This window comes from Leopardus geoffroyi, chromosome X, assembly GCF_018350155.1.
Source record: "Leopardus geoffroyi isolate Oge1 chromosome X, O.geoffroyi_Oge1_pat1.0, whole genome shotgun sequence".
NCBI lineage: Eukaryota > Metazoa > Chordata > Mammalia > Carnivora > Felidae > Leopardus > Leopardus geoffroyi.
The window spans coordinates 71,365,488-71,392,141 of NC_059343.1; the positions used below are offsets into that span (position 1 = coordinate 71,365,488).

The 26,654-nt window shown below is 34.4% G+C and overlaps 1 protein-coding gene across 9 annotated transcripts; it reads left to right on the top strand.

Annotated features, from left to right (window-relative positions):
• Positions 1-40: 40 nt before the first annotated feature.
• ZNF711 (zinc finger protein 711) lies at positions 41-26,568 on the top strand. Of its 9 annotated transcripts, none has more exons than XM_045471131.1 (12): positions 41-257; positions 1,995-2,122; positions 3,006-3,268; positions 3,639-3,743; positions 9,961-10,524; positions 16,686-16,841; positions 17,964-18,101; positions 20,138-20,275; positions 20,991-21,068; positions 21,153-21,200; positions 23,242-23,385; positions 23,874-26,568. In XM_045471131.1, the coding sequence occupies exons 4-12, from the start codon at positions 3,665-3,667 to the stop codon at positions 25,049-25,051; spliced, it is 2,523 nt and encodes an 840-aa protein (XP_045327087.1). In that variant the 5' UTR covers positions 41-257; positions 1,995-2,122; positions 3,006-3,268; positions 3,639-3,664; the 3' UTR covers positions 25,052-26,568. The 9 variants fall into 9 exon arrangements, with proteins under 9 accessions (XP_045327087.1, XP_045327086.1, XP_045327088.1 ...); XM_045471130.1 differs by having other exon boundaries at positions 3,006-3,263; XM_045471132.1 differs by lacking the exon at positions 3,006-3,268.
• The last annotated feature ends 86 nt before the right edge of the window (positions 26,569-26,654 follow it).

Consider the following 26,654-nt stretch of genomic DNA (forward strand, 5'->3'; position numbering starts at 1 on the left):
CGCGCGCGCTCTCCCTTTGGCCCCCTACCCTGCAGCAAGGGCAGCGTGACGTAATGCAACCTCAGCATGTCGGCGGCGATAAAAAGAAGGACTAGGCGGCGCGCCTCCCAGACGCAGAGTAGCTTGTGATTGGCTCGGGCTACGGAACCTCGGAAACCCGAATGTGAGGACCTTACAGATCCACAGCTGGCGACCCCCGCAGAAATCCGGAGCGCGGTCACAATCCAACGGCGGCGGTGGAGGAGCAGTGGCAGCAGGTAAGGAGACTCCTGAAGAGAAAGTAGAGGGATTTGGGTCCGTTGCGCTCAGTGTCGCTCCTGTGAGAGGAGAGGCTCACACCCAGCCTGTAGTGTAGGGCGAAGGGAACAATGGAAGGGGCGTCTAGTCCCTAAGCTTTGCCTCCCTCTCGGTCTGACAGTTTTTCTCCTCAGCCACAGCTGGTGACTGGAGGAATTGAGGGAAGTGAGTGTTTTCCCCCTCAGGCAACCTCTCCTTCTCCTAGGCCAGAGCCCCTAAGGTCTAGAGCCGTCGTTGAGACCGTCGGTGGTTTAGGGTAACGGGAAAATGGCGGAAAACAAAACGGTGAATTGAAGAATGCGGCGTCCCCCTGGCATTTTCTCCCGGCGACCCCCCCCCCCATATTCCTTTCACTCTCGTCTCTCTTCCACCTCTCTGCCCCCCCACCCCTTCCTCTGCTTATGGTAACCTTGGAATGCGCGAGTTATGGTGGCGTTTGCGAGGAGGTGGCACAGAATCGGGCATTTTAGGGAATAGGGAACAGCCAGAGCCTGGGGGGGGGGGGGCGGGTGTGTGCGGCAGTTGTCGCCTCCGTTAAAACACCACCATTTTGGTTCCCAGCCGTCTCCCTTGTAGCGGGGCAGAGAGAGCGGGAGGAGGATGAGGGGCTGGGCAGCACGGCGTGGGTAGCAGCGGTAGCGACCGCTGCACCAAGTGAGAGGAGGGAGGAGGGGAAAGGGTATTCTTGTCTCTTCGCCTCCTGCCTTTCCACGGAGAAGGTTCTCTTGTTTGACTTAAGATCCAGTCAGATGGGTAATATATAAGAGGGCACGTCTGTGCGTTCTGCTCGAAATGATTGGAACTTGGCATGGTCACGGGAAGGGAGACTTATGCGGGAAGCTGGTTGCGTCCAAAGCTGCAATACTGCTACTTGCCAGGGCTCCTTTGTTTCCTATCTGCAAATACTACTTTCGCATTCTCTTGCTCTGCTGCCTTAAGATTTCTCTTCTACCTCTCACCCTGTTTACATCATCAAGAAGCTAGGTCCTGAGTGAGCTGTTTGGAGGAAACAGATGAGAGTAAAATGTTTTTTGTTGTTGTTTGTTTTGTGATTTCTGCTCTCCGTACATTGATAGAAAGATGTTTACTTGAAGCGTACTTAGTGGTTAGCTTCATTCAATCAGGATGTAAGATACACTCTTGAGAATGTTGAGAAGCCCAGCTATCTATTGGCTATTGAATACTTAACACACTGCTGTACTCATACCTCATTTATTATTGATCTTATTTCAACGTCCTATATGGGAAAAGGTGCTCCAGTTTATTTATTGGGTATTCATACAGTATAATACTTCCCACAGTAGTTACACTATGTGTTAAAATTTTTACACTTCTTTGAGCACTAGTGCAGATTTTTCTCTATCGATTGGGCAAGGATAAAGCTTGCCCTTGGTTGGTTGTCTTTCACTTTACAAAATAAGGTATAGCTAGTGATTTTTTAAATGTGCTTTAGAGAAAGAAGATTTTGGTTTAATGAAGTGGTCGAATTTCAATTGTAATAACGTTGCTAATATCGTAGTAGGTAGTTATTTCTGTTGGAATCCCTCCGGATGCTTTTTAGATGAACAGATTTGAGCATTTGAGCCATTCTTTACCTCACTCTGCACGTTAAAGTGTAAAGAAAATTCTTAAGTTGTGTAAGAGATTTGGTTGAAAATGTTTTAAAATGTCTAATTTTGAATGTATTTTTACAATAGGTAAAGAGAACGCTTTTCCAAAGAAAATAACATAGTTCAGAAGGAAAAATAACAAAAACAAATTGCTGCAGATTTTATTTTACAATATGTAAGAAAATCTACAATTTCTCCAAGACAGTCATATTAAGGTGATTAACAATTTAATGTTTTATCTTATTTAATAATCAAAATTAAGTGTTTAAAACATTTTAAGGCATTTGTAGTTCTATTAGTTATGTGATAAAGAAAACAATACTCTAAAGTTGATATAGTACACTGTTTTAAATGTTAAAATAAGTCCTTATGACATTTTGATATATCTCTGTGAACATATGGATAGTTTATCATGAACTCTCTTGCCTCTGATGACTTCATTTTGGAGACAGAAAACAATGTGATATTTGAAAAATACAGAAGAGTTTCTAAAAATTTGTAATTTTGTTCATACATAAAGTGATTTTGTCCAATCAATTGATACACAGAAATGACACCTACTACTGTAGGATTTTTATCTGCACCATTCAAATGTTATACTCTTCTGCCTCCTACAGAACTTTAAGGCAAGGAAAAAATCTTGGTAATCTCCTTATTTAAGGATAGATTAAGTCGCTTTACATGGCAGCTTTCTAAAACTTTAATGATAATCTCATCTTTTGTGCAGTATAGCCTAATTTATTAAACACTCCTAAATAAAAATGAGACAAAAGTTTTATAAAATTGACAGATTACTTTGGTTGATATACTTAGAATCTTATGTTTGAATGGGAAATACACCTATGTAATTGTAAGAAATAATGTTTAGTGATAGCATCCGACTTTAGGTTCCATGCTGTCTGTGGATCCTAAATATAGGATACATCACTTGAAGTGAAATAGATTGAATCCTTGCTTTCAAAACTAACATGAAGCTAACATGACTTTATTAATCACTAAGGAAAAAAATCAGTTGTACAATTACAAGTAAATGATATTCTGAAAGGAACAATTTGCTAAATGTTTATATGTGATTGATCTTATCTCTACCATATTTAGGAAGCAGTCATGTTTCCATGAGTCCTCAAAACTATGTGACAAGAGAATGTAGTAGAGTGAGGCCAGAAGTCCTTACTGGCTCAAAGAACTCCAGGGAAACTGGGATAGAACATTTTACATTATAAGTAGAACCCCGGGAGCCAGAGGTGGAACACAAGTTTATCTGCAGAGCTCCGCTGCAGGGCTGATCTGGGTCTGGAAGAAATGGATGAGAGCCACTGGATGAAATTCACTAATACTAGACACCTGAGTCCTCTAGTAATGTATAAATATCCCAACTATTGTTTGTTGTCATCTTGTTCTTTTTCTTCTCTTATAACCTACATTTTAACTGGAATGTCAGTGCTACAGTTTTGTTCTTTTGCTTGCTTCTATCACTTCCCCTGTGGCTCCTCACCTTTACTGTGTCTTATTATCCATTTGATTTATTTCCTTTCATTTAGCCCTTCTTTTACTTATGTTTTTCACATAAAGCATCTAATTGAGGTTTATGGTTTGTTTTCTTTTCTTTTGTAATGAGATTTGCATACCTGGTTCTGAGGCATACCTTCCATTGCATTTTTTTTTTTTTCTCAGAACAACTGACTTTGGCCTAAACATATTTAAACTATTTTAAAACCATTTCTTTTACAGAGATTTGTGAATGAACTTTGCTAAGTATGGATTCAGGTGGTGGAAGTCTTGGATTGCACACATCAGACTGTAGAATGGCCCATACCATGATTATGCAGGATTTTGGTAAAGCATTTTCTTTGTTATATTTTTTTCTTTTTAAAATCAGAGCATATTAAATGTCAAAACTATGTTGAGGAAGGGGAGAATTTATGAAAAGTTGTTCTTTTGCTAGGAAAATCCATTTGTAGGGTTCATTTTCTTAAAGTAAAGCTATGTGTCAGTAGTCTGCTTAAAGTCATTCTTAAAATTTTGTGGGAAGGTTGAGGTAAGGAAACTTGGAATATAGTAATAATATGGCATTGAAAATGAAAAAATTCAGCTTACATAATTAACCACATTAGTTCTTGAATATAGGGAATTTTAAATTGGTTTTCTAAAATACATTTTAAATTGCTTTTGTTAATAAAACTGGTAAAGGAACTACTTTAATCATTTGAAAGAAGTTAGGTGCTTATATTGTGATATAGGAAAGTCATGCATTAGGTGGTTAATTATATTCTGATGCAGTATCTTCAGAAAGTTGTTTCTAATAGCATTACATTTTTCTTTTTTTAAAAAAGAAAAGATTCTCTGCTTTTGTGGCCAGGTTTTTCAGTAGCCTCTTAACAGTAGTTATTTTCATGAAGATGTTAAGACTGTATAACAGTCAACAAAGAAACTGAATTTGGGTAGGGTCAGTCTGAATTATAGAAGAGATTGAGTTATCTGAACTATTAGAGGCAAGGATAGAGTGGTAAGAATTGAGGAAAAGTGGAGTGAGAGTAGAAAAAACAAATAGTAAATTGGGATAAACAAAAAACACAAGGTATTGTGGAATTGTCAAAGAGGATATTAGGGATGGAGGATTACAACTAGTGATACTTTTCTCAATTAAGAAAATGTTACTACTGTTTTCACAATAATGTGGTTGAATATGTTATTTTCTCCCCTGTTGTAAAGCCCACAATGTTAAGAATCAGAAGAACTGGATTCTAGTCTTGGCTGTCCTATTAACTATCTGTGTAAACTTGGGCAAATTACTTAATTCAGATTTGTGCGGGGATTGGACTAGATAACATTTAAGGTCTTCTCCAGTTTTGATTCCATGACACTTCTGTCTGATGAATAAAGATGTGGTGCACAGATCAAGATTGAATATGGTTGAGATCAAGATGACAATATAGTCAATTGATGAAGTAGAAAGCAATCATTGATTTATTCTGCTAAGTGAATCAGAAGTCAATTGTGTTGATTATGAATGACTTAGAAGTGATTTGGGTGTAAAAAGTACAGGAATAAATTCTACAAGAAGGACAAAGAATTCAAGAGTAAAGCTTTCACAACGAATGTTGTGAATTCTTTGCTTAGAGGTAGTTTTTAAAATACTGGAACACTTTAACTTCAGTATGTTAATAAGTTTTGGTTGAAATGTCACCTTTAATTTTTTGCCTTTTAAAAATAAGATATCTTATGAGGCACCTGGGCGGCTCAGTCAGTTAAGCCTCTGACTTCAGCTCAAGTCATGATCTCACGGTCCGTGAGTTCAAGCCCTGCATGAGGCTCTGTGCTGACAGCTTGGAACCTGGAGCCTGGAACCCGCTTCAGATTCTGTCCCCCGCTCTCTCTGCTCCTCCCCCACTCTCACTCTGTCTCTCTCTCTCTCTCTCAAAAATAAATAAACCTTTAAAAATTTTAAAAATAAGATACCTTAGAAATGGAAAAAATACAGTATTGTCTCCACATGATACAAAATTTAACCCACCCTGTAGCATTTGGTGAACTTCCAGACCCCCCTCACTCCTGAAGAAGTTGCATATTAGCAAGTAAAGCCTGATTCCTTTCAAAGATTGGGGAAAAAATGTCCATTTACTGCTGGTGAATATTTCCTTGATGCTCCTCTTACCTTCTTTTTCCTTGTTCTTCTTCAGTGTTTTAAGGTTTAATCAACCCCTTGTTACATCTAATACTTTACTTCCTTTCAGTTGGTAGGGAAGTAGAACATGCATGTTGAAATACAATATGTACATCCTTTTTTTTTTCTTATTGAGTTAATAATCCATATATCATACAGCCTACCCATTTTAAAGAATACAATTCAGTGGTTTTATTACACTCACAGAGTTGTACAAACATCACCACTACCTAATTTTAGAACATTTTGTCATTGAAGAAATAAAACCTAATACTCATTAGTGGTCACCCCCTACCCTGCTCCAGACCTAAGCAACCACTAATATTTCTATGGATTTACCTATTCCAGACATTTCACATAAATTGAATCATACCATATGTGGCCTTTTGTGTCTGGCTTCTTTCACTTAGCCTGGTTTTCAAGTTTCATCCATGTTGCAGCCTGTATCAGTTTCTCTTCAAATTGGGGCGCCTAGGTGGCTCAGTCGGTTAAGCGTCCGACGTCGGCTCAGGTCATGATCTTGCAGTTTGTGGGTTCGAGCCCCACATCAGGCTCTGTGCTGACAGCTCGGAGCCTGGAACCTGCTACGGATTCTGTGTCTCCCTCTCTCTCTGCCCCTCCCCCGCTTGTGCTCTCTCTCTGTCTCTCAAAAATGAATAAATGTAAAAAAATAATTTAAATTTCTGTCAACATAGAAACTTAGATATTTGGAATCCCTAAAATTAATGATCTTTGTGAAACAGAGTTGGCATACACAAGTAGAGCTAGTCAAGTAAATATACTGTGTCAGAGGATCTCTAAATTCTATAATGTTCTTGGTCGGGATGGGTTGGCTATTATATTAAGAACCTGAAACATTAATTCAGAAACTTAGTAGGCCAGTTTCTTTTGAAGGATATTTGAGATTTTTAAATTTACAAAACGGTTTGTGTAACTTTGCTTGTGTCTCGGTACAATGGTTCTCTTTGGAATCTGTTCCATTGAATTTAATAGTTAAGATTTTATTGATGCAAAAAGTATGTTGGTTGCTCAGTGATTTAAATAGCAAAACAGCCTTACATGTGGCCCAAGACAGACCCAACAAATACCAAATTTTATGCTATACCTCTGGTGAAGTTTCAGGTATTCACATTTAAATGAAATAACTTTAGTGAAATGGGAAATTCTTGAAATGATTACTTATTTCTTATTGTTATTTGGTTACCTCATTGATTTCACACTTTTTAAATGATGATTTCTTACCATTTATAATTTGTTACCTAGTGAGATACATTTTTAATACCATTTAATGCTGCTTACTAAATGCTTTAAAATTTAATTGAGTGACTTTGTGATAGATCTTTTTACTCTCTCTCTCAAACTGTTCCTTTAAATAGTGACTCACTTGGTTAACCCTATAAATCTCTTAAAAACAGTATGTAGAGTAAATAAACTCTATTCTCCTCCTGTAGACAGGTAGAAAACAGCCAGTCTAGAGTTAAACAATAAGCTCAGTCCTCAGCTTGAACCTTGGGCAAGTTTATTTAACTTCTCTAAACCATAGTTCTTTCATATTTAAAAATGAGATAATAATACATCATACAGTTGTTCTGAGGCTTAAATAAGATAATATTTATAAAAATATTAGTAGGTTGCTTGATGCATAGTCAGGAAGCAATAAATACAGCTAGTACGTAGTTAAATAAGTGACTTTGTTTAGAAGTTTAATGAGATCTAACTAAGCAGATGAGAGGAAAACTAAGCAGATGAGCTTAACTAAGCTCATGAGATCTAACTAAGCAGATGAGCTGATGAGAGGAAAAAGCAAAATTTAGTAGGGGACATCTTGGATCTTGGTCTGAGTAATATGTCAGCACCCTGTGGGAAACTTGTCAATTCTTGGTCTAGGATCCTTGATATTATTATTTAGTTCAGTGTGAACAAGCATATTTGGATTTATTTTAATGCTTACATCTGGTTTATTTTGACCTGTAAGTTCCTACTAGAGTAGAGGCTAGAATCTTCCCAGTCAGGTTAATCTGAACCCAGGCCAGCATTTGGTGTTATTCTATCTTTCCATCATTCCCTAGTGTGTACTCTCAGGAACCAAACTAACTTCCAGAATTTTCCATATTTTAAGTCTGACTTGTGGAAGGATTTTATAAAATATTCATTTTATTGTTTATATGCATAGAACTCCAATACTATGAATTTTATAGGCTTAACATTTAATTTTTCCTTGTTAAAAACCACATTTCTAGTCTGGTTGAATGTTCGATTTGAACCTCCACCAACTCCCCATCTCCAAAATGGCTGGTGGAGTAACCAGTGAATAGAAAGTACTTGTTTTATACATACTCCCTTTGCTTACCAGATTTTCAAGATTGAAGCTCTCTCCTTTTGGGGTAATATGGTGGTTTAGGTAAGAGTTTGAGAATATTGAGGACAGTACAGAGGGGTAGAAAGGAAGATAATCCTGAAAGGTAGTTTTCCTTTCTCACTTTATCTTTTGATAGTGTACTGGTTTCCATATTAACTTGTTAACTAACTTCCATAATGAATTGGTTAATAATAGTGAACACTGTATAGCACTCTTTCAGGTATGACTTTATAGAAAATGATCATTATGTGGAGAAGGCTTTGTATTAGATTATTTAATGTAGATAATTTTGTTATAACCTGGACTATAGACTCTATTAATTTGTTTCCTGTACACTTCAGTGAGGCAAAACTTAAGAGTTCTTCATGAAGTGATTTTATACTTTTATAATATTTGTAAAGAAGGTAGGAGTTGGTGCTCAAGAAAAACATTGTTTAAAGCTTTGTTCCTTTAGACTTACTGGTTTAGAACTTAGTGAAATTTAGAGTCCCTATGTATGAATTTTATCAAACCAAATCTTTGTCTACAGTGAGTTGGGTTTTCCCCCCCCAAATCAGGTGTTAAAAGATGCTTTCCACTTTTGAATATAGTAATTCTTATAAGATAAAGAATTTTAGGGACTTTTATGCTTCTAATGCATATTTTATAATGTATTAAGCTTGCCATATTTTACAAATTTAATTTAACATATTAGTACGCATTTATGTTTGTGTGTCCTTCTTATTTTGATTTTAATTTTGTTGAAATACTATACTTACAAGAAGTAGAAAAAATAGTACATAGAGTCCCATGTAGCTTGTACTCCTCCTCTTGGAATGGTGACATCTTATATAACTGTGCTACAGTATCAAAAGTAGGAAGTTAACATTGGTGCATTACTGTTAACTAGACTAAAGACCTTCTGAAGTTATCACCATTATTTTTACATATATTTGTGTAAGTGTATATAGTTCTGTGTAGTTTTACCCTATATATAGATTTTTGTAAACACCACCACAATAAAGATCTAGAACTATTCCATTACCATATATATGCTATGCCAATATATTTACACACACCCTCACCTTTGGTAACTTTGAATCTGTTGTCTATCTCTATAATTTGTAATTTTGAGAATGTTACATTAATGATTCCATTTATACATTATATAGTATCATAATCTTTAGCAATTTGCTTTAATTTTCCGGAGATTCATTCAGGTGTTGAATGTATCAATAGTCTGTCACCTTTTTTTATTGCTGAGTAGTATTCCATGATAGAGATGTGCCAGAGTTGGTTTTACCAACCATTTATCTGCTGGAAGTACAATTGGGTTGTTTTCTATTTTTTTGCAATTATGTGTAATAGCCACAATGACCTGTTATGAATTTTTATCTACAGTTTTTTGTGTAAACATATGTTTTAATATCTCTAGGGAAAATGCCCTAGAGTGTAAATGTTGGGTTTTATGGTAAATACATGTTCAGTTTTTTAAGAAACTGCCATATATTTTCCAGAGTGGTTGCTACCATTTTACATTTCTGCCATCAATGTATGAGAGATCGTTTCTTTATATCCTCACCAACCTGTGGTGTTATTGTTCATTTATGTTAGCTGTTCTAATGTAGTGATATCTCATTGTGGCTTTTACGTTTTACTTGAAAATAAAGTGCATTGTTTTTAAGCTCTTAATTTAGATTTTACTAACATTGTTTTCACCTACCTCCACCCCAATTCCTGGTTGGCGATGTTTTGTGTTTTTGTTTTTATTTTTGTTTTTATTTTTTTTACTTTTATGTAAGCTCTACACCCAATGTGGGGCTTGAACTCACAATCCCCAAGATGAAGAGTCACATGCTTTACCAACTGAGCCAGCCAGATGCGCCTGGTGATGGTTTTTATTGCATTTAAATTGTCAGTGATTTTTAAGATGATAGTTTGCATGGACTACTTCATATTTTGAAATGTTTTATGTCATTTATTAAATATATTATAGTACTTCTAATTAATAAAATAACTTTACTTTTTTTGGATAATTGTTTGTATTATAGTGGCTGGAATGGCTGGTACTGCGCATATCGATGGAGACCATATTGTTGTTTCGGTTCCTGAGGCTGTATTAGTTTCTGATGTTGTCACAGATGATGGGATAACTCTTGATCATGGCCTTGCAGCTGAAGTTGTCCATGGGCCTGATATCATCACTGAGACTGATGTAGTAACAGAAGGGGTAATTGTTCCTGAAGCTGTACTTGAAGCTGATGTTGCTATTGAAGAAGATTTAGAGGAAGATGATAGTGATCATATCTTGACTTCTGAGCTAATTACAGAAACCGTTAGAGTACCTGAGCAGGTTTTTGTGGCTGACCTTGTTACTGGTCCTGATGGACACTTAGAACATGTGGTCCAAGATTGTGTTTCAGGAGTTGACTCTCCCACAATGGTATCAGAGGAGGTTCTTGTAACTAATTCAGATACAGAAACTGTGATTCAAGCAGCTGGTGGTGTTCCTGGTTCTTCAGTTACTATTAAAACCGAAGATGATGATGATGATGATGATGATGATGATGATGATGATGTCAAGAGCACTTCTGAAGACTACTTAATGATATCTTGTAAGTGAAACAAAAGTACATAATTACTTGGGAGATTTATTTATATATAACCTGGAAAGGTTTTCTGGGATGGGGGATCTAGTCAATAAAAGACACGAGGATACTCATTTTGCAAAATATTTTTTTACAAAGCTGTATTGTTGAGATGCTTTTTGAACTTGCTCATATTTTTAATTTACTCAATGAAAGTTTATACCACAATTAGGTAAATTAATGTAATTTATTAATACATTAGCACCAAAAGGAAGGTTCAACAAGAACATTAACTGATAAAATTTTTAATGGTAAATATGTATATTTCAAAATAGGAAGTTTATTTTATGCAACCACTGCTTGCTTTTTAATGTGGTAGGTACTGGAGTTGTCAGTTAAGTTTTGCTTAGGAATTTAAGTATAATATATCAAGGAATGTGTAATTAATTTTTTATCAAGTACTTGAAAAGGAAATCTTAAACTCAGATTGTATTCTGCAGTTCTCCCTGTGTTTATTTTTTGTCTAAATATGTGTGTGTATATTCTGTGCGAAAAATGCCTTGATGTGTTTATTTCAGATTGCTTTATGATGTCTTTAAGACATTCTATCTGAAGGAGGAAGATAAAAATATCTTGTTCTCATTTTAAGTGGTGGGTTTGCCTGAACAGCAACAATAATAAAAATCTCATGATGAGTTATTGATGGAACTTGAGGAAGAAGTAGGTCTGTTCTTTATACAATTTGGAGGGATCATGTTGGAAGTAATAAAAATTAGATAAAGTTCACTTTTTCATGGTGGATTTTTCTTTTCTTTTTAAAATAAAAAAGGACTGATTGGGAAGTGCATCAACAAGTAGAGTAATGTGTATGTGTGCATGAAGTGGTGATATGTTATATGTATCAGTGAATTTAAAACTAAAAACAAATTAGATTTAATTTGTAAATATGATTCTGAAGTATAGCATGTTAACTTTTTCCCTCTACAACCACTTTTGGAGGTGAATATTTACATTGTTTTTAAGGGAATGATTTAAGTCACTAAAAGACTGTGCAAACTGTTATTACCTCTTTTTAAATTGATGTCCATTACTAAAGCAATTCCATATTTATATCTTAACCTGATGTTTAAAAAAAACCAACTATGGTTATGATTATATAAAATGGTGTGACAAAAGTTGGTAGCCTTTCTAGTACCAAAATAATATTGTGCCTTTAAAAGAGTACTTGTCAGTGTGCCTGGGTGGCTCAGTCAGTTAAGTGCCCAACTCTTGATTTTGGCTCAGGTCATGATCTCACAGTTCATAGGATCATGCCCCATGTTGGGCTCTGCACTGACAGCACAGAGCCTGCTTAGGATTCTCTCTCTCTCTCTCTCTCTCTCTCTCTCTCTCTGCCCCTCCCCTGCTTGCTCTCTCTCTCCAAATAAATAAATAAACATTTTAAAAGAGAGTACTTGTCAAGTCAAACTCTGATATTAAAATAGTTTAAAATTTAGACATTATATGTTTTGTGAATTGTCATACCTTAACATGTCTTCTGTGATTTGATTCTGCAAAAGTTTTTTTTGAAAGAGTTTCTAGAATATTTTAATTCACAGTATTTATTTTTATATTGCCCTATATGTCAAATGCAAAGGACTTCTGTCTTTCTACTCTAAAGGAGTAAACTGAAGATTATAAAGAACATTGTATTGCTCAAATACTGGGATTGCTGTGGGATCATTTTAGGGGAAATTTAGTCTGAGAATTAATTAACTCCTTAATCATTAGTAAGGACAACAACAACAAACTTAAGCAGTTTTTTTTATTGTGGAACATGGAATATACAAAAATTAAATATTTTTTATATCACCCATTTTCCTACCACCCAGTTCTTTGACCATTTTTATAATGATTATTTTACTCAAATTGGAACTAGTTGCTCTTCCTTACCATTTTCATTTGTTTTATTTTATTCTCTTTTGATTTAGTTTTTCCCTTTTTTCCCTTCATCTCTTAATCTTCACTTCATTTTCTTTACCTCTTGGTTTCTCTTGGCCTTTGAATCTTATAGGAGTGAAGAGAATAAATTACCTTAAAGGCCTCAGTGTTAATTTAAAAAGTCCTCTTCTCTGTTTTTCTTTCCAAGATAGAGATTTTCAAAATGTTTAAGAGATAAAGTTGAGGACTTAAAACAGACATTTGTCTTATTTCTGAGTCCCTTAATATTCCTATAAGGAACTCTTACCATAGCTAAGTTTTAGAGGTAGGGAATTTGTTTTGTCTCATATCTGAGGTGCATCTGAGCTTTTTCCCCTTTTAAGCCAAACATCACAAATTGTTTATCTTAACAGATGGGTAGGCTCTCCCACTTGTGCTAAGTAACTTGTAAAGTAATGTAGAGTAACTATATCTGTCTAAAATTATCCTAGGTGTGCTCTTTAAAAATAACTAACATCCATAATATCTTTATAAAGGCTTCACTGGAAGAAGGAAGTTCCATTAAATAATGAACCAATATAATGCTTTCAAATTGTTTTTTACCTATAAAATCAGTTTATAGTAAAATCTTGGATTGCAAGTAACTTGTTTTGCAAGTGTTCTGCCAGGGGAGCAAACATTTCTAACAAATTTTAACTTGATAAACAAGCAATGTCTTGCAATATGAGTAGTACATGGTGCTGAATGTCACATGATCACAACTGAGCCAGTGGTTCTTGAAATTCGCTTTGATATGTGATTACTTTGGATTGCAAGCATGCTTCTGGAATGAATTATGCTCCCAAACCAAGGTTTTATTGTACATTTCTTTTGGGAACATAATCTTGTAAAAAGCAAAATGTCTTGGTATAGTCATTATGGGAGATGTCATCAAACCTCACCAATTTCAAGGGTAAAAAAGAAAAGTTAACACCTTTGTGTTTTTTTTTTTTTTAAATTTTTTTTTTTTTTCAACGTTTATTTATTTTTGGGACAGAGAGAGACAGAGCATGAACAGGGGAGGGGCAGAGAGAGAGGGAGACACAGAATCGGAAACAGGCTCCAGGCTCTGAGCCAGCGGCCCAGAGCCTGATGCGGGGCTCGAACTCACGGACCGCGAGATCATGACCTGGCTGAAGTCGGACGCTTAACCGACTGCGCCACCCAGGCGCCCCACCTTTGTGTTTTTTTTAACATAACAACTTTATTGAGATATGATTCACATGCCATAAAGTTCACCATTTAAGGTGTGCAGTGATTTTTAGTATATTCCACAGCATTGTATAAACATCACCACAATCAATTTTACAATTTTTTCTTCACTCCAAAAAGAAACCCCATGCCCTTTAGCAGTCATCCCTCTGCTACATACCACTCCCCCTCCTCTGGCAACCACTAATCCAATTTCTGTCTGTATAGATTTACCTATTCTCAACATTTCATATAAAGGGAGTCATGTAATTTGTGGCCTTTTGTGTCTGGCTTCTTTCATTTAGCATAATCTTTCAAGGATCATTCATATTGTAGCATGTGTCAGTACTTCATTCCTTTTCATTACTAATATTTAATTATAAGGATAAACATTTTAGTTATCCATCAGTTGATAAACATATGGTGTTTCTATTTTTTGGTTATTATCAATAATGCTATGAAGATTCATGTACAAGATTTTGTGCAGACATGCTTTCAGATCTCTTGGGTATACACTTGGGACTGGCACACCTTTGTAATCTAAATGTTAGTAACTTGTGTTTGTTTTAGTGCTGTGAAATACAGATTGTTTACATATTGCCTGATCTAATCTCTGTAGTACATCAATATACTCTATACTGATAATAACATATCCATAATATAATTTTGGTAGATGTAACATAAAAGGGGTGCAGTAAAAAGCCTACTTAGCTTTTAAAAGGAATGTTATATTGAATTTTTAATCAAATTGTGCTATTGAGTTCTATAAAGGAATATCAAACATTAGCAGACTTATCAACAATGCATCTTACTGCTTTATGTTACATTTAGCACCAGTAGAATTCTGTGATGTGGATAATATTACTTGCTATTACCGTCTGGAATGTCCTGTGGGTTAAGAAACAACACTGTGGGACTTGGATATTGCAAGCCTTAATTTGGGGTATTTTTAGTATTTGCATTAAGAGTCTTTGAGGATCCATTTCTAAAATCGCTTGATTGACCATTAAATCTTTGTTACCTTTGTACTTTCTGTAACAAAGAATATAGGATAAATCTTGGTGAAGTTGATGGTTTATCTCTTAAAACTGCATAGTAACATTTAAATAACTTTATAACCTTCTATAATCTTAAAATACAAAACAAGTTTGGTTACTCAATACATTTCAAAGTTGCTCATTCTGAGGAATCTAAGTAGAAAATAATGGATACGTTAAACCATGGATGACCTTAAGATATAAATGGAATCAGGATAGCAACAGTTATTTCAATATTTAAAGCAAAAACTATGGTACAAAATTATTGAGAAGTGACCAAAAAAAATGTGTATTTCATTTCATGAGCTTTAATTTTGTGAATTATAGTTTTAATTCAATTTGTTCCAGAAGTAGCTATGATCACTTTAAACCATTCAATGATAATAAAGCAGTATTTATCAAATGAGAGTATTTTCAGTATTTCATTTATTTACTATAAGTTATTCCAACTTAAGAAATTCATATTTTGGACACTTTTTGAGGTTTTGTATATCTTATGTCTTTATTTTCAAGAATGAGAAAACATTTTCTGAAATCTTAACTTGCCTCTTTTAATTTTTTTCTGTGATGTCATTGCTTTATTCAACATGTTTTAAAAGAGAAGCTATTATTAAATCGATAATATAAGATACTTCATCTTGTTTTTCTTTCATTTTAATCTGTCCCATTGTAAAAAAAAAATTTCCAAGAAATGCAGTAATAGAATTAGGGGCTATGTTGGAATGAACATATTTAGTCAATTTATTTTGATTATTTAGGTCCTTTCTTTCATAGACAAACTCTTTGAACTCTTAAATAGTATGGAATAATTTATATTTAATCACAGAGTTGAAGTAGCCTTGCATTGTAAAAAGAATTTCTGAAATGTGTTTTCCACCATTTTGAAAGGCCAAAAGAATATTTTTGAATTTGCATGTATCAAATTTAAAATGGAAGTAAGGGAAATCTAGACTTCGACCTATTTAGACCTTCTTGAAATTCGTTTTTTAAGAATACTGAATTAATTTTTATGTCAGTTTATTCTTTTTTCAGTAGCTCTGGAATTGTTTAGATATAGTCAGAGGCTTTAGGATTTTATGTTTCATATATGATGCTATAATATACATAATAGGTAGAAGCAGATTTTCAATTAGATTATATTTCAGTTTTTATAGGTATAGCATTGAAATAAAAAATGGTAGTCATATAATATTTGAAGGAATATATTAATATTTATGATTAAAGAACAAAGTTTATTGATATGTACTTATCGCATAGTTTGTGCATAGTATTCATGTGAAAATAAATGTTATTCTTAAACACTGTAGAGAATAAAAATTTTATGTATACTTAAAATGTAAGTAATACTCTCAAATATTGTTGCTTTACCTTTCTATATGATTTTTAAGTCTAGCATATGTTTGTAAATATAGAAGTATACAAAATTTCTGGTTTGAAGTTGTCTTCCATTGACTCAACAGAAATTAAGAGTATTAAGATACTGTTTTTATAATTTCTGAAAAGGCCTTTTTATAAAATCATTCAGGTGATGTTTATTCTTTTCTCAATTCTAAATTTCATATGCTGATTGGTTTTAAAAATACTGCTATTTAGTTTGGGAATTGTTTATGTGAGCTTATTTTATGAGTACTATGTATTTTTATGTTCTGATTTTTTCTGTTATTAATTTTGGTGTTAGGATTTAACTTAAAATGTTGAATGTAATGGAAGATTATTTAATCGTTTCCAAAACCATCTTAATTAAGGCTCTGTGGTTATTAAGTATTTCATATATATAAATTAAAATCTCTGAATAAATTTTTTCTGTAGTTACAATTGTGTAGTATATCTGATGTTGTATATTGTTTTTTCATGAAACAAAGCACTTTCAGTAGTTGCATAATAGGTCATAAAGTGAATACAGTGGATAGGTGATCAACACATTTCATGTTGCTCTTATGACATCCACTAAATGTCAGTTATACTTTTTGTCTAAAATAGTTTCTTCTTTATATTTTACAGTGGATGATGTTGGGGAAAAATTAGAGCATATGGGGAACACACCATTAAAAATTGGCAGTGATGGTTCACAGGAAGATGTTAAAGAAGATGGATTTGGTTCAGAAGTAATAAAAGTGTATATATTTAAAGCTGAGGCTGAAGATGATGTTGAAATAGGTACAAAGACTAATTTTAATTTATTGCTATAATAGTTATGAATGAAAACTTATTCTTTTCTGGTGGCTATCTTTTAAAGTGAAGATTTTTAAATTTTTATTTATTTTTTTTAATTTTTGAGAGAGAGGCACAGAGTGCAAGCAAGGGAGGGGCAGAGAGAGGGTGACACAGAATCTGAAGCAGGCTCCAGGCTCTGAGCTGTCAGCACAGAACCCAATGCGGGGCTTGAACTCACTAACTGCGAGATCATGACCTGAGCCAAAGTCAGACACCTAACTGACTGAGCCACCCAGGCGCCCCATAAACTGCAGATTTTTTTAAATGTTTATTTATTTTTGAGAGAGATAGATGGAGCACAAGAGGGGAAGGGGCAGAGAGAGAGGGAGACACAGAATCCAAAACAGGCTCCAGGCTCTGAGCTGTCAACACAGAGCCCGGAGCTCGAACCCATGAGCTGTGAAATCATGATCTGAGGCAAAGTCGGATGCTTAACGACTGAGCCACCCCAGCACCCCAGTGCAGATTTTTATAGACCTCTTTGGGGATGGAATATTAAAAAATTGTATGCGAATAAGCAGGAATGCAGAATATATCATTCTTGGATTCTTTCAACATAAGTAGAATGTTATGGTTGGGATTATCAAAACAAATGAGTGGAGAGGCTTTGATTTAGAGTAGGAAGTTATAATGAGTATTTAAGGGCAGGCTTAGAGGCAGGCTGCTTGGATTTTAATCCTAGTTCTGCCATTTAGCTGAGTGGTTATTGGTGAGTTACTTAACCTTTTTCTGCCTTAGTTTCCTCGTCCATGAAATGGCCATGATGATAGTAACTACCTCATAGGGCTGTTGTGAAGACTAAATGGGTAAAATACATATTAAAGACTTCTATAGTGCTTTGCATATAAGTGTGATGTAAATGTTAACATTTGTTGTTATTTCTCAGTGGTTACTGAAAATTCAGAGTGTATTTTATAAGAAAATTCTCTTGACACTTAGACATTAGATTGGAATATTTTGGGGAATATTTTTCCAAAGGAAAATATTTCTTATATATCTTCCTTATTGACTTAGGGAATTATTTCATGATATTTCTTTATATTGATATGTGATTTAATTTTTAAGGTGGAACAGAAATTGTCACAGAGAGTGAGTACACCAATGGACATTCTGTAGCTGGAGTGCTTGACCAGAGTCGAATGCAGCGGGAGAAGATGGTTTACATGGCAGTTAAAGATTCTTCTCAAGAAGAAGATGATATTAGTAAGAAAAAGGGGCACTGTAGTGACTTATCAGTAGCCATCATGCATTCTTTAAAAAAAAATAAACAATCTCAGAGATACAAGCACTATATAGGAGCAAAGTTCAATAAAATAAGTCAGACCTTTGCTGTAATTAATTTAAAAGAAAACAGTCCTTTTGACCATTCATGCATACATGTATTATTCAGATCAGCAAACATGAAATACTATGTCTCAGATACTTGGGATACAGAGATACACAACATAGGGTTCCTGACTTCATTAGAGCCCACAAATACATAGGTAATTATTGGGCATCTATTTTGTCTGTGTTACTGGATATGTTGCATAAATATTTAATACTCACAACTCGTCTCCGAGGTAGGTGGTATTATCTTTGTTTTATGGGAGGAGAAAAGTGCTCAGGGAACTTAAGTAATTGCCCAAGATCATTATAATATTAAGGGAGGAATGTACAATTTCAACTCTTAGCTATCTAACTCTACTGCCAGTGAACACCATTGGCCTCTCTGGATTTAGCAGTGGAAAGGCTAACTGGTTGTTCTCCTTCTGTCACTGAAGGATTAGATGAGTAAGTATTCTCCCAAGTTAAGCTCCCAGGATCTTTACTTATTATGCCTTTGATGGTCTCCAAGTAGTTGCTGCTTAAGGTTTCTTGCGGCTGAGTACCATACGGTGAAAATAACTCCTCAGATTTCCTTTCCTGCCATGCTGCCCATTTCCTTATGAGGGCATGTTACACTCTGCCTATTTTCTTCTCACCTCAGTGTAGGAATGCAGCCCTTCACTATGGCTTTTTCTGTCTTCTTTCCATGCTGAGACAAAACTATTTTGTTTTGCCCTGGAAGGGCAAAAGCCTCCACTTGAGTGCATTACCTAGATAATACTCAGCTTTTCCTAGACTGTGCTCTGACCTCCACGCCTCAGATTTCCTTCCTTAGAAGCCATGGGAAGCTGAATTCCAATCCCAAACATGAATAATACACCACAGTTGATAATCTAAAAACAAGTAAGTCTAGAGGATTTGATTGGAGAGGAAACGTGTTAAATGAAGTAATTTCTATTTGGTCTTTAAATTCTTTATTATTATTTTTTACTCATTGGTCAGTAAAGGGGCACAATAAAAGTTGGGAGACTGAAGTTTAAGTTAACTGATGCCAGAATTCCTTGTCTAAGTGGAAAGCTTAGACCAGTGTCTCTTTCTCGTTAATTGAAAGAAGGGAAACTTGGGAGAAAAGGGACACTTTTTTCTCACATTTTTTCCACATTGCTTCCATAGTGAATAGAAGCTCCCAATATGTGAATCAAAGGAAAAGCATAAATTCAAAGCCAATTTTTTACCTAACAGCTTAAATCGAAATGATTATGTCACATAAAATATACTAAATGACTCTCTAGGTTTATATTTTTTTACTCCGATACTATATTTTTAAAAAGTGAGTCTCACTTAATGCTTCTTTTCTCAGTAGAGTCTCTGAAAATCCTGCCTGTTAAAGGATGTCCACATATACATGAAGACCACTTTATATATACATTATGTTTTATATATACATATATATGACTTTGATTATTTTTATTTAAATTTTTTTCAATTACTAGTATTTTTGACTACTTTTCAATGCGTGTACAGAACTGCATTTAAGTTATAGTATATGGGGTAGCAAGGATCACTTTCTAGTATTGATTCTATGGGAAATGCTTTCTGAGTTCTAAAGATCAGTCAAGCACAATTATGGACTGCAGCATTTTTTACAAGTTCGTAATGCCCAGTGGACTATAAAATTAGTCAATATATTCCAAGCGCAAATGTTTTACATAATCTAAAAGTCATTTTCATAGGATAGGTTCTAAGAGGAGAATAAGAGTTTTCATAAATGATTGTCTCCTAGAGGCACTCGTCTCCAAAGTGCCTAATGTAATTTTAAAATTAACAAAATTGAAATCTTGACAGTTGGAAAAATTTTAATTGTTTGGAATTTTTTTACCCATTTATTAAATATTTGGGGTTATAAACAAGCAATTATTTCTAAAATTTAGGTTGCGCTGAAATAGCAGATGAAGTTTACATGGAAGTCATTGTAGGGGAAGAGGAAGGAACTTCTCTCCCTGAGACTCAGCTTGAGGACTCTGATGTTAATAAAACAATTGTCCCTGTTGTCTGGGCTGCGGCATATGGTAGGACACTGGCATTTTTTCACCTGCTAAGTACATAACATATCTATTTGATCAGCCTTTAGGTCATTAAATATGCTGTGCTAATGGCCCTCATGAGTTGACTAATATAAAATGTTTTGCTGTGGACTGATTAATCTCTAGTTACATACGTGATTTTCCTACCATATATCTTGTGTTATTTAAAATGAGCCTTGCTTAATGCATTATTGTTTTTCAGTAGGCTTTATTCAAAATCCTACCTGTATAAGTGAGTGTCATAAAAAGTTTTATTTTTCTAAAATAAGAATATCCTTTGAAAATTGATCCTTCCCCTTTTTCAAAAACTTATTTCATGTATTAACACCACAAATAAGATTTGGGGGGTTTGAAAAGAAACAGGAAACCAGGTGTGCTCTTCTAGAAGTATCTAATGGAAGGTAAATTGATCTAACGGAAGGTAAATTTATCAGGGTTTTTTTTTTCTTTCTGTGTAACCTCATTCCTACTTAATTTACAAGATGGTCCAGGTATACTCTTTATTTTGAAAAGTTTTGGTGTTCAAATGCATTATCTTATCTCAGTTTTTCCAAAGGTTCATTCATTCAACAGTCATTTATTGAACATCTTCAATTTTGAGTGTATTCTGCAGAAATATATACTCAATTTTTATTTTAAAAATAAGATTGTTCTAGATTTTAACAGTTCCAAGGATGCTAACAGTAGCCCTTATTTTCAGTGCGTGAAATTATATCTAATCTATGGGAGTGGAAGAACTCAACAACAAAAAAGTTTAATCCAAGGAACAATGGTCAAAGTAAGAGTTTTGTAGATTAAGATGTGATCCACTAGTAATCATTATACTCAGCATATCAGTTTTTAATTAGCTTTTTTTTTTTAGGAGATGAAAGAAGAGTTTCCCGGAGGTATGAAGATTGTCAAGCATCAGGTAAGAGAGCATTATATGCGACATGTAAGTTAAATAGCCAGTTTTATATAGTGTTTGGAAAATAACCAGTTACTGGTTTGTGTGTATGGACACATAGGTTAGACTCTTACTTGCCTGGTCATATCTTATCTAGTTAGTTACATAAGAGTTTTCTTCTTTGGGGAATTGATTAATTTAGGTACAAACATAATGCATGTTATTCTGCAAGTGCAGTTCATTTTAGCTTTATCTCATGATACAGATGTTGGGCAACTTACAATATGAATCATAAAAGGCTGCTATGGAGAAAATTATAAAATAGAAATTATTTTATTTTATTTGTTTTTTTAAATGTAATGGTGTTTTTTTATTTAATTTTTTTTAATTTTATTTAAATCCAAGTTAGTTACCATATAATGTAATAACGATTTCAGGAGTAGAATTTAATGATTCATCACTTACATAAAACTCCCAGTGTTCATCCCAACAAATGCCCTCCTTAATGCCCATTACCCATTTAGCCCATCTTCCCACCCATCAGCCCTCTAGCAACCCTCAGTTTGTTCTCTGTATTAAAGTCTCTTTTTACCTCCCTCTCTCTTTTTATCTTATTTTTTTCCTTTCCCCTTTGTCCACCTGTTTTGTTTCTTAAATACACATATGAGTGAAATCACATGATATTTATCTTTCTCTGATTTTACTTAGCATAATACATTCGAATTCCATCCATGTTGTTGCAAATGGCAAGATTTCATCCTCTTTGATTGCTGCTGGGTAATATTCCATTGTATATATATACCACATCTTCTTTATTCATTCATCACTCAGTGGATATTTGGGCTCTTTTCATAATTTGGCTGTTGTTGGTAGTGCTGCTATAAACATTGGGGTACATGAGCCCCTTCAAATCAGCATTTTTGTATCCTTTGGATACATACCTAGTAGTGCAACTGCTGGGTCATGGGTTAGTTCTATTTTTACTTTTTTGAGGAACCTCCATACTGTTTTTCAGAATGGTTGCACCAGTTTGCATTCTCACTAAAGTGTTCCCGTATATCCGCATCCTGGCCAACATGTGTTGTTTCCTGTGTTGTTAGTTTTAGCCATTCTGACAAGTGTGAGGTGATACCTCATTGTGGTTTTGATTTGTGTTTCCCTAATGATAAATGATGCTGAGCATCTTTTCATGTGTCTGTTAGCCATCTGGATGTCTTCTTTGGAAAAGTGTGTTCATGTCTTTTGCCCATTTCTTCACTGGATTGTTTTTTGGGTGTCGAGTTTGATAGGTTCTTTATAGATTTTGGATACTAACCCTTTTTCCGATATGTCATTTGCAAATATTTTCTCCCATTCCGTCAGTTGCCTTTTTGTTTTGTTGATTGTTTCCTTTGCTGTGCAGAAGCTTCTTATCTTGATGAGGTCCCAATAGTTGATTTTTGCTTCTGTTTTGTTTCCCTTGCCTCCAGAGACATGTCTAGTAAAAAGTTGCTGCAGCCAAGGTTAAAATAGAAATTATTTTAAAGTAAAAATTCTCCTTGATACCAATTGCTTGTTAATGTCTTCTTTGGGGCAGAACTATTTTCTTTTTTTAAGTTTTTTTTTTTGTTTATTCGTTCATTTTCAGAGAGGGAGAGGGTCGGGGGGGCGGGCAGGGTGAGAAAATTCCAAATAGGTTCTGCGTTGTCAGCACAGAGCCTGACATCATCGGCCTTCATTGGTGAGAAATTGATCTGATGCCAATATTTTGTTTGGGTCATAAAATTCATTGTCTCATGTTACATTCACCTTATTAGTTTATTCCATTAGGATTAATAAATTGAGATAGTTTAAAGTTAATTTCACATGATATTTAAAGTGTTTTTAGTTGTGTGTGTGTGTGTGTGTGTGTGTGTGCGCGTGCGTGTGTGTGTGTGTAAGGGTATAAAAGAAAGAATATGGGTATACTTTGTGAATTTAGTACCGCAATGGTAACTTAATGCCATGTCATCTCTAGTAATTCATCTATCCAAAACCAAAAAGTATAAGTATTATGTAATCTAATAGTGTATCATTTTTTTTTCAGGAAATACTTTGGACTCAACATTAGAAAGCAGAAGTAGTACAGCAGCACAGTACCTTCAAATTTGTGATAGCATTAATACAAATAAAGTACTTAAACAAAAAGCCAAGAAGAGGAGAAGGGGAGAAACCAGGCAGTGGCAAACAGGTAAAAATACTAATACTTTATGAATATTATAATGATTTGAAACGTGGAAACATTTTTTGGTAAACAAAGGAAAAGGAGTCCATTGTTACAGAATAGTCCTATTCCCATATACCTGTTTGCGTTTGATTTAAATAGTTGGGTTTTTTTTAAGTGCTTGACATTTAGTAAAACTATGCTTGTATGCTCTTTACCCAAATGTTGTTTTCAAAGAGAATTTTCAGGTTGGTTTTACAGAGGTTGCCTATTTCTGGTTTACAAAATGTATATAACATTTTGACAGGTGAATGGTCTATACTATGGTGATGCTCATTACTTTTTAATGAGGTATTTTATCACAAACCACTTTTAATTTGCATTTTATTCTACAGGATTTTATTCTACTAGTATAGTTCTCACATTGTGAATGTCAGCTAATTTTGGCACCTTTGTTGTAAAACCCTTTAAAACAATCTGGCCAACTGTCATAACTTCCTTTTTTTTTTATCTAGCTGTTATAATAGGCCCTGATGGACAGCCCCTGACAGTATACCCTTGCCATATTTGCACAAAAAAGTTTAAATCCAGGGGATTCTTGAAAAGACACATGAAGAATCATCCTGATCATTTGATGAGAAAAAAATACCAGTGTACAGATTGTGACTTCACAACTAACAAGAAAGTGAGTTTCCATAACCACTTGGAAAGCCATAAGCTTATAAACAAAGTTGACAAAACCCATGAATTTACAGAATACACACGAAGATACAGAGAGGCTAGTCCACTGAGTTCAAATAAACTTATATTAAGAGACAAGGAGCCGAAGATGCACAAGTGCAAATACTGTGACTATGAAACTGCAGAACAAGGACTGTTAAACAGACATTTACTGGCTGTTCATAGCAAAAATTTTCCTCATGTTTGTGTTGAGTGTGGTAAGGGCTTTCGACATCCTTCTGAACTGAAGAAACACATGAGAACCCATACTGGTGAGAAGCCATATCAGTGTCAGTATTGTGTCTTCAGGTGTGCAGATCAGTCAAATCTGAAAACTCACATTAAGTCTAAACATGGTAACAATTTGCCATATAAATGTGAGCATTGTCCTCAAGCATTTGGTGATGAGAGGGAGCTTCAACGCCATCTGGATTTGTTTCAAGGACATAAGACACACCAGTGTCCTCATTGTGACCATAAGAGCACCAACTCAAGTGACCTTAAGCGGCACATCATATCTGTCCATACTAAGGATTTTCCTCACAAATGTGAGGTCTGCGAAAAAGGTTTCCATCGTCCTTCTGAGCTCAAAAAGCATAGTGATATCCATAAGGGTAGGAAGATTCATCAGTGTAGGCACTGTGACTTTAAAACATCAGATCCATTTATTCTTAGTGGTCATATCCTTTCAGTTCATACTAAGGATCAGTCATTGAAGTGTAAAAGGTGCAAGAGAGGGTTCAGGCAACAAAATGAACTCAAAAAACATATGAAGACCCACACTGGAAGGAAGATTTACCAATGTGAGTATTGTGAATACAGCACTACAGATGCATCGGGCTTTAAACGACATGTGATATCAATACATACAAAAGACTATCCACACAGGTGTGAATTCTGCAAGAAGGGATTCCGAAGACCATCAGAAAAAAATCAGCATATTATGAGGCACCACAAGGAGGCTCTTATGTAATAAGATCAATATAAAGAAAGAAGCTATTTAGAAAATATGATACACTACATGGGATGAAAATTTCATGAACTGTTTCATCTAGTTCCAAAGCTTGATAGTAAATCATAACTTTACATTCTTTGTATTAGAGATCTTGAAATATTTGAAATGACAGGGGATCTTATACCCCTTTGAAAATTACTTAAAGAATTTAAGAAGCACCATAGAATGGTTGCAGAAAAACTCTTAAGTGTCTATTTAATAGTGTTATATGCATAAACTACAGAAGGGAAGAGCAAAGACAATGACTTTATTGGCTGATCATACTAGAGATCAATACTTCTGAAAAGATCATACATAATTGAGTTTAACAATGCTTTGCTATGGCAAGCAAGCCTCACTTTTATGTGATTTTAGAAAGGAAGTGGGGAAATAAAATTTAGTCATGCATCAGTCACTTAGTCATTGGGCCTTTTTTATGGTACCTGAAAATTGAATTCCAGAAATGGCAAAAGTTTTATGTATCCATTGAAAGAAATTCCACTGGAAAACAGCTTATATTAATTCAGTACTATTAAAAAGAATTTCAGAGCTGCTAAGATTTTATCACAGGATAGGATGTTTAAAATATAGCATTCTTTCCTGAAGTGTAAAGTGAAGTTTAGGATTACAGTTCTCTTTTTTCTGATGTTCAGGTTGACTTTTCAGTATGGCATATATGACAAAAGTATGTTTGAGTCAAATGTGGCTTTCTAAAACAGATGCAACAGTAGTGTTGCAAATAAAGTTAGCACTATATTTCTTAATGATCTAAAGTTTAAACTGGGAGAACAGTTTTCTTAAATACTATGTTTAGAAGTTTCTTTTTAGGGCAGTCTTAGCAAGTATGATTGTTCTATTTGTACTTGCTGTAATGTTTAAAGGTGCAATTTTATGCCATTATTGGAAATTTTGATTTTTTAAAATCTATATACCATGTTATTAACATGAATTTTCAATATGATGCAGTATATATGCAGTATTTAACAAAACACTATGCTGCCAGTAGAGTTTGGAGGTGGATATTCAGTTTACAGTGTATAAATTTAAAATATGCATCCCTTTAACAATGCTTTGTGTTAGCATGCTGCAAATCAAAATGGCGCTTAATATAAAAAGCTGGTTTAGGGAAATTTAATGAAACTCCTGTTCATAAATGTAATGCATATGATGTGTACTTTTAAGTTATAGTTGCTTCATGTTTCCACTCAGCTGTTCAACATAACTAAAATGTAATTTTACTTTATGCTATATTGTGACTTTGTGTTTTAAATAATGTTCACCTTTCTGTTTTTGCACCAGATAAGGATCTGTTCCTTGAGAATAAATTTTTTATCTTTCTTAACTTCAGAATATTAAATTTGGAAAATCTAAAATAGTGTGTTATGTGGCTGTAAATGATGTACACGCTGTAAAATAAGATTGTCATTGTTATGTGGGATTATTATTTCTAAATGTTACTCATTGAAATGAGCATACAATAAAAAGCATTTATTGCACTTCAGGGTTTTATGAATTTATTTAAAGTATGTTGTAATGTTCACTCTTTATTAAAAGACTTTTTACTTAAAATTGTTATAGGTAA